The 12650-nt window shown below is 46.0% G+C and overlaps 1 protein-coding gene and 1 long non-coding RNA gene across 4 annotated transcripts in view; one reads left to right on the forward strand and one right to left on the reverse strand.

Annotated features, from left to right (window-relative positions):
- Positions 1-7799, reverse strand: LOC122692718. Its single transcript, XR_006340711.1, has 4 exons — positions 7663-7799; positions 5112-5310; positions 1192-1390; positions 1-632 (listed from the first exon to the last, which is right to left on the reverse strand). It is a non-coding gene; the product is annotated as an uncharacterized LOC122692718 (long non-coding RNA).
- Positions 7559-12650, forward strand: part of ZNF274 (zinc finger protein 274) — a 23499-nt gene continuing 18407 nt past the window's right edge. Inside the window, exons 1-4 of one of the 3 annotated variants that reach the window (XM_043900518.1) lie at positions 7559-7896; positions 8314-8389; positions 9128-9254; positions 9972-10067. In XM_043900518.1, the coding sequence (XP_043756453.1) occupies positions 7643-7896; positions 8314-8389; positions 9128-9254; positions 9972-10067 (553 nt within the window). In that variant the 5' untranslated portion in view covers positions 7559-7642. The other 2 variants (XM_043900520.1, XM_043900521.1) reach the window with 2 other exon arrangements.

The following is a 12650-nucleotide window of genomic DNA, read 5'->3' on the forward strand; positions in this document are numbered from 1 at the left end:
TTAAGAATCTACCTGTCAATGCAGGGAACGCAGGTTTCATTCTTGGTTGGGGAGCCTCGGAGCAAAGAAGCCCACAAATCACAGCTTCTGAAGCCGCGTGCTCCTGTGCCTGCATGCCACAGTTGAGAATCTGTACGCTGCAGTGAAAGCTCCTGAATGATGGAAGGAAGATCCCACATGTGGCAACTAAGACCCAACGCAGCAAAACAAAAAAAAAGACCCCTCCAATTATCTTCAAAAGAAAGAAAGAAAAGAAGCAGGAGAATCAGAGTCAGTGGAGGCAATGTGATGATGAAGCCGAGGTCAGAGTCAGAGAGAGACTTGTAGATGCTACACCACTGGCAGGAAGTCTCTAGAAGCTGTAAAAGGCGAAGAAGCTGGTTCTCCCCTAGAGACTGGAAAGAAGGCAGAACTGCCAACATGTTTATTTTGCCCGGAAAGATATATTTTCCCTTCTGATCTTCACAGCTGTGGGATGATACATTTTTGCTGTTTCAAGCCACAAAATTTGTGGCAATTTGTTACAGTGTCAAAGGAAACAAACACTCCCTGGTGCCAATATCTTCAGCCAAATGTTGTATGGCTTCAAGTGATGCATGAAACAACCACCTTGAGACCATGAGGACAGGAACCTGGGGAAAAAACCAAGACTGAGGAGCAATGAGCAGATGAAGAGTGCCTGCAACCACCCCGGAAGCTCTCACCTCTGGGCTGCATGCGATATAAGATAATGTATGCTGGCAGATTCTGTGACTTGTGGCCAAAAAAAAAAAAAACCCCATCTTGCACAATAACCGTTTCTTGTTCCCAGCAAACTTCTGCTCTCCAATCTCATTTAGTCATGCAGAACCAATTTAGGGAGCCCTGCTGCTGTGTTCAGTCATGTCCAACCCATTGCAGCCCCATGGACTAGCCCACCAGGCTCATCTGTCCAGGGAATTTCCCAGGCAAGAATGAGTTGCCATTTCCTATGCCAGGGCATCTTCCCGACCCAGGGATCGAACCCGTATCTCTTACATCTCCTGCACTGGCAAGTGGATTCTCTGCCACTAGCGCCACCTGGGAAGCCCCATCGGGACTCCTAGAAGTCATCCCAGGTAATCAGGTTGTATAGGCTCAGGCTGACCCTTGCCTACCTGACTCAGAGTCCTTTCTCAGGAGCTGGACACACTACAAGGAGCAGACACTCACCGTGGTCAGCAAGATGGGCCAAGCTACCTCAGCTGTGGCCTCAGAGGCACTGCCAAAGGGCTACAGAGGACACAGATAGATGCTGCAGACTCCAGGGATACGACGTGATAATACACGGGACCAAGGGCATATGGTGGATTCGTCAAATTACACACGTAGTATCCCCCTGAGTCTTCATAGTGGGTTACAGGAGTCCTCTCTGGATGGAAAAAAAAAAAAAAAAGTGCTTGAAAAAAGCCACACACTTCAAGTAAAAAAAAAAAAAAAAGTGCCAACTTGCTGAACAAGTTGAAACCCCTGCAGCCACCACCACACACAGGAGAAAAGTTATATGATTGTTACTGCATGCTGTTGATGGCTTTGAAGTCTAAATTTACAAGAAAGGAAAAGAATTTTTTGGCACTTGTACTTTCTGGGGGCATTTCTTAAAGAAAATGAGTCCAAGTAGTTTCCCAGTGAGGATGGTGGTGAGTTCCATCACATTTTCAAGAGGAAGCAAGCACAGAGCCAAGTCCAAGGGCCAGGCACCCAGAGAGCCCACTGTGGTCCTGTAATCCCACTTGCTCTTGTATTGAGCCCAGTGATGGTCTGCAATTTATAGTTGGCCTTCCCAACCTGGAGCATGATATTCGCCTTCCTTTATACAATTTTACTTGTAATTCTTTCCAGAAACATATCTTCCTGTAGATTCCTTGCATTTCCCAACAAATTAATCCCAGACATTTGTCTTTATGCTTCATCTGTGAATCTCCTTTTCAATATATTTGTAAAGATTTTGTATGTTACATGTGTGTTGATTCACATATCTTTCTTACTGCCTCACTTACTGCAATCTTGTTTTTTTTAATTTCCAACTGGATTTTGTACATACGATAATGTTGTGCTCAGATGCTCAGTTGTGTCCGACTCTTTGCAGCCCCTTGGACTGTAGCCTGCTGGGCTCCTCTTGGCCTGGAATTTGGCCATGAATACTGGAATTTTTGCCATTTCCTCCTCCAGGGGGATCTTCCTGACCCAGGGATCAAACCCAAGCCTTCTGCATCTCCTACACTGGCTGGCAGATTCTTTACCAGTGTTATGTGGGAAGCCCAAGTATTCTATTGTTACCTATTTGTAAAAGCATTTTTATATTTTCTTTTCCAGTAGTTACATCTCTTAGTTCTGTTTCCTATCTTACTTGTGGTAATAACAACACCCAGAAATCTTAAGGTGTCGTCTTCTATTTTGGATGTGTACATCAATCTATGGTTATTGAACAGAAGAGTGAACAGACAAGAGAATGAAGAAAGGTCAGTTTTCATTGGAGAGGAAAAGGTCGATTTCTTGAGGCAAAGAGAAACGTGGAAATGGGTGATATTCAGAACCATAAAGACTGAGTGCTGAAGAACTGACGATTTCAAACTGTGGTGCTGAAGAAGACTCTTGAAGAGTCCCTTGGACTGCAAGATCAAACCAGTCAATCTTGAAGGAAATCAACCCTGAATATTCATTGGCAGGACTGATGCTGAAGTTCCAATACTTTGGCCACCTAATTCGAAGAACTGATTCATCGGAAAAGACTCTGATGCTGGGAAAGATTGAAGGCAGGATGAAAAGGGGAAGACAGAGGATGAGATGGTGGATGGCATCACCGACTTGATGGACCTGAGTTTGAGCAAGCTCTGAGAGTTGGTGATGGACAGAGGAGCCTGGTGTGCTGCAGTCCATGGGGTTGCAAGAGTTGGACATGACTGAGGAACTGAATAACTAAAGGACTAGCGGTAAGCAGGTTGCTGGCTTATTCTCTGTCTACCCTCCAGTGGCCAGGAAGAAGGGTGACACACTGCTCCACTGATGAGAGCAACAGGGAAAGTAAAAGTCTGGTCCTGGGTGACACTGGCAGCTTAACCAGTCCCAGGACGTTCATTTTTGAGGAACCGGTGCTTATGATCGCTGAATTTTCAGTTATTTACAGCCAAACACACCCTATAGGATACAGGGTACAAAGCTATGAAAGGGATTCCAAACCTGACTTACTGGTTTGCCCAGTTTCTGTGGACTTCCCACACTCCTCTTTGAAACAGATCACTTCTGGAAGTTGCATGTGGTCTGTCTCTGCTCAGAGCTCTGATTCTTCACCTTTCCTCCATGTGCTACACCCAGTCTGGATTATCTTGATTTTGAACTCACTCTTTATCTTGGGGAGAACAGGCATAGAACAAATGTGTAGTAGTCACGACCCCAAAGCCTGTTTGGGGAACCAGTTATGATACTAATAATTTATAGTTAATGTGCTGATTGATTTATTCCTGCTTCTCCAAGCTGAAGTTCTCAAGCTCTGAGGAGCTCTGAGAAGTGTCCTAGAGGCTCATGTTTTAAAGACAAAACCGTACATCTTTCTTTTCTTTTTTTAAATGAGTTTTAAACACATGTTCCCCTTCACATGAAACACTCTGAGATGCTCTGTGTGATGAAATAAGACAATAATGATGAGTGGAGACCAAACCACAGGTCCGTTGTTGAGTGGACTGAATGCCACCAGCTGCTATAGTGATTTGGTCAATATATAGTTTTATATCTCTTATTCAGCCAATAGTGCACTGTTGATTTTAAAAGCATATGAAAGAATACTAATCTATTTCAACAATTCAGTATCTCAATAAACATGCTTATTAAACTATATAGAGTATACAAAGAGAAATGAAGTGCAAATTAAACACTGCAATTGAATGAAACTATTATTGCTAATCTAGGCATTTTCATAAATGAACCACAATGCTTTTTCTGCAATTTTAAAACCTTTTCTAATGAAGAAAGTTTCTTCCCCTATTATGCATCTGCAAAATTTAGCTGAAATAACAAGGCTGTGTAGGGCTTCCCAGGTGGCTCAGTGGGTAAAGAATCTGCCTGCAATGCAGGAGACACAGGTTTGATCCCTGGGTTGGGACGATCCCCTGGAGGAACCGGCAACTTCTCTCCAGTATTCTTGCATGGAGAACCCCATGGACAGAGGAGCCTGGTGGGTTACAGTCCATAGGGTTGCAAACAGTCAAACACAACTGAAGTGACTAAGCACAACACAGCTATTTACACACTGCTTTTTTCCAATTTAGCGTGATCCCTTATGTGTTTTGCTACGGATACACCGTATCCGTGTATTTTGCTACACCCAGATGCTGCCCCAGACCTGCTGGGGATGCCACATGTGGTGTGGTGTGTTTACCTTCCTATACTGCTGAAATCCAAATGCTTATGAATTCCAAAATACTTCTGGCCCTGAAGGTTTTGAACAAGGGATTAGGGCCCTGTATGCAAACAGGATGCATAAAATTTTTAAAAATTTTATTTAATTGGAGGCTAATTACTTTACAATATTGTGGTGGTTTTTGCCATACACTGACATGAATCAGCCATGTGTATACATATGTCCCCCATCCTGTACCCCCCTCCCACCTCCCTCCCCACCCCATCCCTCAGGGTCATCCCAGTGCACAGCCCTGAGCACCCCGTCTCATGCATCGAACCTGGACTGGCAATCTATTTCACATATGGTAATATACACGTTTCAATGCTATTCTCTCAAATCATTCCACCCTCGCCTTCTCCCACAGAGTCTGAAAGTTTGTTCTTTACATCTGTGTCTCTTTCACTGTCTCACATATAGGATCATCGTTATTATCTTTCTAAATTCCATATGTATGCATTAATATACTGTATTGGTGTTTTTCTTTCTGACTTACTTCACTCTGTATAACAGCCTCCGGTTTCATCCACCTCATTAGAACTGATTCAAATGCATTCTTTTTAATAGCTGAGTAATATTCGATTGTGTATATGTACCACAGCTTTCTTATCCATTCGTCTGCTAATGGACATCTAGGACATTTTTGACATTTTACGTACATAACAGTTAACATTCATCCAAAAATGTGTTTATTTACTTATTTATCTTTGGCTGCACTGGGTCTTTGCTGCTGTGCACAGGCTTTCTCCAGTTGCAATGAGTTGGCTTCTCATTGCAGTGTCTTCTCTTGTTGTGGAGCACAGGCACTAGGCAAGCAGGCTTCAGCAGTGTGGCGCGTGGGCTGTTTCCCCATGGCACTTGGGATCTTCCCGGACCAGGGATCAAACCTGTATCCCCTGCATTGGCAGGCAGATTCTTAACCACTGAATCACCAGGAAAACCCCCCAGAAATGTTTTTAACTTAATCAAGTTACAGCAAACTAAATAGCATTCTTAATTTGCTAAATGGGAAAAAGAACATGCAATTTATTATTAAAAGTTGTACTAAAGTGTTTCATGAATCAATCTTAAATAATATACTTAAGATCACCTTTTAACCTAAAGTCATGTTTTTACTCTATAGCATACAAACAGAAAGAACTGAAAGAACCTCCAAGAAGGCCTGTTTCCTTAAGATGTTAAAGCCTCTATCAGATTGACAGTAAACCACTATAAGGATCCCTAATCATAACCAGAAGAAAACAATATGGCTAATGAATTGCCTTGTCCCACTACCCATGGCTACAGAACACCATTTTTTTAAGTGAAAATATGAGAAAGAGGCTTGAATTATTAAATGAACGGGGAAGTTGTTTTAGCTATAACAGCCAAGAAAAATTCAAGGAAATGCATGGGTAGTGAGTCAATACTAATATGCCCAAGTCAACAGACCCACTGTCTCAACTGCAACAAATAAGATGAACAATGTGCAGCCCTCATGTGGATATTCCCATAGTGGCCACAGAAATGTACAACTGCTGGAACAAGCATAGCATGCAGTGGACAGGATGACTGAAAAAGTGGCATAAGGCTGCTGAAACCTGCTAGGAAGTGGAGAGAGAGTGCACTGGGCCCTGCGTCTCAGTAGGAGAGTCCCAAGCACCAAGGAGGAGAGAAGACATCAGAGTCTGGGCCCTGGAACCTCAGGAAGATGGAAGGACACCAGATACTGGACTTTGAGGAATACATCAGACTATTTTGTCCTAGACTCCAAAGAAAGATGAGAGTGGACTGGGCTCAAGGAAGAGGGGCACACACCAGGTCCTGGGCAGGGAAAGGCTTCTTCCATTTCCTAGACATGGGCACCTGGCTCACAGATGAGGACCCAGGACAGAGGATCCTTCCTGTTCAGCCCACACCACACCAACTCCCTGATTCTATGCTTAGCCAAACGTTAGCAAAGTTACTCTGAACCTTCTCCCCAGTAAGACTCATACGTGTACTGCCTCATAGAATCCCATTTGAGCAACAATCCTAAGTCAGTTTATGAAGACTCCCCTACTCTTGATATCTGATCAAATTCCTCACCCCTACTCCCTCTCCCAGGTGATACATCATCACCCTGGCCTGCCTTCCTTAAAAGTCTATTAGCTTTGTCCAGCTAGAATCCCCCAGATAGGATGTCTCCTCCTAATTTTCTATCCACTGGTACCTCTCCCCTTACTCCTAGGCCATAAATCTCCACTTACTCTAGTTGTATTCAGAACTGAGCTCTGTTCTACACTGGAGTCTCCATTCCCACGTTTCAACAGTTTATTGAACAAAATCTACTTTCACTGCTTCCGTCCAGCTCTGATTTACCCGTGGACAACCCTCCCTCCACTCCCCTGCCTCGGGTCCACTTGCCCGAGAGTGCACTAGCCCCTTTTCCTCACAACTTGGGTGGATAGTTAGTCCTGACCCCATTCCCCTCCCTGGGCCTGGAGGACATTTAGCCTCACGCTCTACACATTTCCCTGGTGGCTCAAACCATAAAGAATCTACCCGGATTCCATCTCTGGGTCGGGATGATTCTCTGGAGAAGGGAATGGCAACCCACTTCGGTATTCTTCCCTGGGAAATCCCATGGACAGAGGAGCCTGGCGGGCTACTGTCCATGGGGTCGCAAAGAGCTGGACACGACCAGCGACTAACACTTTCAAACACGCACAGTTCACGGCAGGCCCTTACCTCTTTTCCTCCCAGGACCTCGGGAGGATTTCAGTCCCGCCTTCAGAACACGTCCAACCGCCCCAACCCCTTTTACCCCTCCCTTAGACGTGAATACACACTTAGTACCCTCTTCCCCGGAACTTGGCAGGACTTTGTGTTCAGCTGTATCGGAACCTTTGGCCTGAAGTCTATCAGACTCCTCTGTCCATGGAATTCTTCAGGCAAGAATACTGGAGTGAGCTGCCATTTCCCGCTCCAGGCGATTTTGCCGACCAGGGATCGAACCCGCATCTTCTGTGTCTTTTGCACTGCTGCCCAATTCTTGACTTCTGAGCCTAAAGGGACCAACTTTACCGCTGCCTCAAAGCACTTCCGGCCCGCCCCTCCTCTCTCTACGTTAGATGTGAGAAGCGCCCCGCCCCTCAGAACTTCCGGCCCTGCCCCTCCCACGCCTTCCCTTTCCCCATTTCCGATTCGTCCCACGCGTTGCAGCCCTCGAGGCTTGGCGAGGCTCCCTCTCAGCCTGCCTCGCCGCCCATGCAGGTGCTGGGACCCACCAGCGGCCCGACTTGCCCCTCGAAGGCCTCCTCCTGTCCAGCGGGATCGCCAAGGGCGCTCTTTCCGCGACCCGGGCTTCGCCTACCGCCCCGAGTTGGCCGCCAAGATGTCCGCCGCCCGCAACGTGTAGTGCGCCGCGCCGCGGGGATCTCTGGGAGTTGTAGTCCAAATGGACGCACTGACGCACTTCGCCGGGGGCTGACAGGCGCCATTGTGCGGCGCGCGCGCGCAGGGTGAGTGTGGCGCGAAACCTGCGCCCGTCGGAGGCTGTGTTCCAGGGCCGCTCCGCGGGAAGCGCCTAGTTACGGCCGCTACCCCGCCAATCGCAGGAGCCCAGAGCCAGCCTTGTCTGCCGTCCGTCCGCCGTAGGGCCTTTAGGGCAGCGAGAGTCGGGGACTCTGGGCCCACAGGGGCGCGAGACGGGCCGACCCCATCCGGGCGCTTGCGGGCTGGATAGGGGGCCGACTCCGTCTGGGTGAGGAGGCTGGGAAATCGCCCCATTGGGTGTTCGAGAACAGGTGGAGACGACTTTTTAGAGCATTTTCCGAGGTTGGAGTTAGACCTGTCATTTCCTGTTGATTGGGTCGAGGGGGCGGGGGCCTTGGTCTAACCCTCACGCCCCTTCCACCTCCCAAATTCGACCTTCTTAGGACTCTGCCTACTCCCACGGGACTCGTTGAGGAAGAGGAAGTTATGGCCTCCGGGCTTCCGACGGATTGGTTCCGTGTGAGTAAAGGTTTCTTGATAAAGGTTCAGAGTCTACCGCTGGATTGGGGAGCGGGGGTGGAGGGGTGATGCAGGCACACGCGTTCCCTGAGATGCCCCCAGGCCCCCTAGCATCTAGGTAAGGGGAGGGGGACTGCAGGAGGAGGAGAGACCCTAGTGGACGGAGGGATAGCAAGTTGCTTAGCTTTTCAAGGGAACAAATAGAATAGAGGACAAATCGCGGGGGATTCTAACATCTTTTAAACGGAGCGGGGAAAGCCATTGGCAGGTGTAAGCAGGAATCAGGCTTCACTTAGGTTTCAGTAATACTTTGGAGTTAAAGCTTAGTCACTGGGTGAAGAGAGAGATGGGGATGAATCCCTGATAGGTGAAGGAAGTAGTAGCAGAATAGCCAGTGGATGGAGGCTAAAGGCTGAAGTATGCTGGTTTAGCTCACGGAATTCGGTAGGAGAAAGGATACACCTGATACCACTGTTGGAATCCTCAGGTTAGTAAGAAATGGAAAGGTTTTCAGAGAATGAACAATGTTTTCTGACCACATGGGTTGTCCTACTTGCTGTGACCTGATAGGATCAAGCTTGGGTTTGCTGTTTCAGACAAATTCAGGAACTCGTGATGAGACATCTGGAATGCTCGCGTCACCTTGTTAATTATGCCTACGTGTGCTCAGTCACCCTCCTCCTCCTGTCAGCATGGGTGACAACAGGCCCTGGCTGAACAGGCACCTGTGGGTTTTAGGAACCAGTGACCTTTGAAGATGTGGCCTTGGGTTTTACCCCAGATGAGTGGGGAAAGCTGGACCTCGAACAGAAGTCCCTGTACAGGGAGGTGATGCTGGAGAACTACAGGAACCTGGTCTCAGTGGGTAAGGATGGCCTCTGTGTCAATAAAGATTTGTGCTTTGCAGCCCCAATGTGGTGCCTTTGAAGTGTGTGTCTGCTTTGGCTCAGTCTGCAGGGATCCAAGTTCAAGGGTCAAGGCCCTGGAGCCTGAGGGAAAGGGCAACATTACATATAACTTTTGAAACTTTACCTAGTCCACCTCTTAGAGGTGTTCAATACCAGGGAGGTGGGCCTATCGGGGATGTTTCCAACTGCTGATGTATGCTTACTATTTTTGTAACAAGAATTCCAGAACGTGGTGTCAGTGTCACCAGCTCAGGTGTATCATCAAAGGCCTTGCTCCCTTCCATCTCTGCATGGTTAGTGTGAAGTTTTCATTCTTAGGTTAGCATGTGCCTGGCTGATGCCAAGCATTATGTCCATCCAAGTTTAAGGCAGAAAGGAATGCAGGGGCAGCCCTGACTAGTTCTTTCTATAGCTGTCACACTTGCCATAAGCCCCCAGCTGACAAACTTCCCTTAGTGTTTTACTGACCAAAACCAAGTCCCACTGCCTCTTTTACAGTCAAGAGAATCCAGAAAAGGAAGCAGCTGGCGAAGGGGATGGGTGGAGTTAGCAACACTGCCCTAGACCAGAAGCTGTCTCTACGGGGGAGAACACAGGGACAGAATTGCTACAGTAGGAAAGTACTTTCTCCGGAACACAGACCCGCCAAGCACTGTCTCTTTTCCCTTGGGCAGAACATCAGCTTTCCAAGCCAGATGTGGTATCTCAGTTAGAGGAAGAGGAAGAGCTCTGGTCGGTGGAGAGAGGAATTCCTCAAGACACCTTTTCAGGTGAGAACCAGGCACATGGGAGTCCTGGTGTGGGAGTCCTGGTTAGTCAGGAACTAGTGTCTTAGCAAAGGAGGTGGATGGGGAAACCCCTATGGGGTGTTGTGAGGAGTAGCTGTAAACATGCTGAATCAAGCTCTGCATTTTCCTTGGCTTCAGTCGGGGGCACTGCTTGGCTGAATGGGAACCTCTTGCCAGTGCCAGGTTGGCAGTAGGGGCGTCCTCACCCTGCTTCACTCATGGTCTACTGCCCTTCCCTTTTGCAATCTCTGGTAACTGGTGTGTGGCTCTGGCCAGATTTGTTTTAATGTTTATATTTATGTAAGTTTATGTTTTGGGGGGTATAACCATACTCAGTGGAGACAGGATTGCATCATTCATTTTCACAAATGCAGTGTAGACATTTGACTTTTTTCTCTTGATGGACATTCAAGTGGTTGCAGAACATCCTTGCATACAATTTTTTGCACAGTCAAGTTGGGTTTTTTGTGTAGATAGCATTTCTAGAAATAGAATGTAGAATCAACCAAGATATAAGTGAAAAAATTTGTTAGCAACAAGTTGCTGTCTTAAGTTCCTTTAAAATACATATAGCTGCTCAAAAACATGAGACTTCGTTTTCCTCTTTGTAAGATACTGGTGACTGATACTGGTCCTGTTTTTAAGGTTTACAGATCTGACAGGAAAAGATATATTCAGTTTGGTTTCTAAGTTTACAGATTATTTGTACTTTTGCTTTTGTGAGTTTTTCTTTTTTCCTTTTTTTCCTCTGTTGGTTTGTCTTTTGTGTGTGGTGGTGGGGAGGACTCTACTATATATTATAGATAGTAACACTGCAGATAACAGTCCAATATGTATCTCCTACCTTTATTTAGTCTCCATAAATTAGTTTTATGATTTCAGATTTTTTTTTCTTTCAGATATGTCTTTATTCCTAATCTAGGTTTCATGCCATACATGGGCAGACTGTACAAATACTTTATTCCAGTATTTTTGGGTTTTGTTTAGCTGTTTCATGTACTGGGTTCCTTGTGTAATTGGTGTGGTGCACAAGTTTTTTCAATGCCATTTTCTGATTATTGGAACACCATCTTTATCATCTCTCTCATAGTCACTGTTTGTTGCATGCAGGCCTTCTTGGCCCCTTATGGTCCCTTGATCTCTGTCAGTATCTTAGTAAACACCATATTACTGTAGCTTTATAACAATCTTGGATAAATGGTAAGCCCTCATTTTTTTTTTTTTTAATTATAAAAACCTATTATCTGTTGTCAACCAGATGAATACCTACCATCAGCTTGTCAGGATTCATTGAGAACATGCTGTTAGAATGTATATTACATTTAACTGCATTCAGAAATTTGATCAGAACTGGTCTCAGTCGAGTTCTGGCATAGGCGTACAAGGAGGGATCCACTCCCCTCACCGCGCTGGTTAGGCTTTCCACGTGCAGTTGGGCATTCCCTCCAGTTGCTGTCTTATCTGCTCAGGTTACTCCTTCCTTACAGTCCTGCGTAGTTGCTGCAGGTGAACCTATCCTGCTGCTAAATTCTTAAGTTTTGTTAGGTTATCATTAATTTTCTCAGTACAGAGTCATATTACTGGCAAATATTATTTTACTTCTTTTGCATTCAAGGTACGCGAGGAGGTAATTACATTCCTCACAGCTACTGCTTCCAAAACACTGGGCTGAGAATGTGACGATTTTAAGTATCTGGTCTCTGACTTAAAAGGGGAAGTTTCTGGATTCTGCTTTGATTCATATCACTTTTTATCTGGATAAAGGAACAGTCATCTCACCCTTTCTAGTAAATGAAAATTAGTAATAGTCTCAATTTTCCCCCTCCCAAGCCCTCCAAAGGGATCATGATTTTCTCATTTGAAAAATTAACAGTGACATAATTATAGACGTGCCCCTGTTGTAATGTCCTGATGTTTATTAACTTTTTTAGGATTTCTGCATCAACGTTCATAAATTACATTGGGGAGGTGGGTGGTTTTCTGTGTTTGTTATTTTTGGACATTTCTCTATCAGAGTGTGTTGGCTTTGTAAGGAGAACTTCTTGTGTTCCCCTTTGTTCTCTGTGCTTTAATGCAAGTGGCTCCGGAACTACCTGGAACTTTCAGTGTCCAGCTGTGAAATCTGTACCTGGCCTGCATCTTTGGTGATGACCTTCCAGCCATGCATCTCTGGATGATCTAGCAGTTTCCTGAATCTAGCTGCCATGGGGGGGCGGGGGGCGGGGGGCGGGGACAACATTGGGCACTTATGGTTCTGCACATGTCAGAAAAGCTGGCTTCCCAAGGGATGGGAGATTCAGGGGTGGTGTCCTAGAACAAGAAATCCTGTGTTACAAGCTAGGCCTGGGGTGATAGGTGCCTAACATGTTTATGCTGCGTCACAAAGAATCCTTTATGTGATGTTCTTCCTCCACTGTCTCCCCTTGACCTCAGAAATATTTGTGGAAGGCCCCTTGTGTCCTATGCAATATAAAAAAGAGAAAGTATGTACTTGGTAGTAAGCCAAAGACCTAATGTAATCCCTGTGATTGTAGACTCCTCTGTCTAACAGATGAACACCTTCTA

This window comes from Cervus elaphus, chromosome 4 (assembly GCF_910594005.1).
Source record: "Cervus elaphus chromosome 4, mCerEla1.1, whole genome shotgun sequence".
In the NCBI taxonomy this organism is placed as follows: domain Eukaryota; kingdom Metazoa; phylum Chordata; class Mammalia; order Artiodactyla; family Cervidae; genus Cervus; species Cervus elaphus.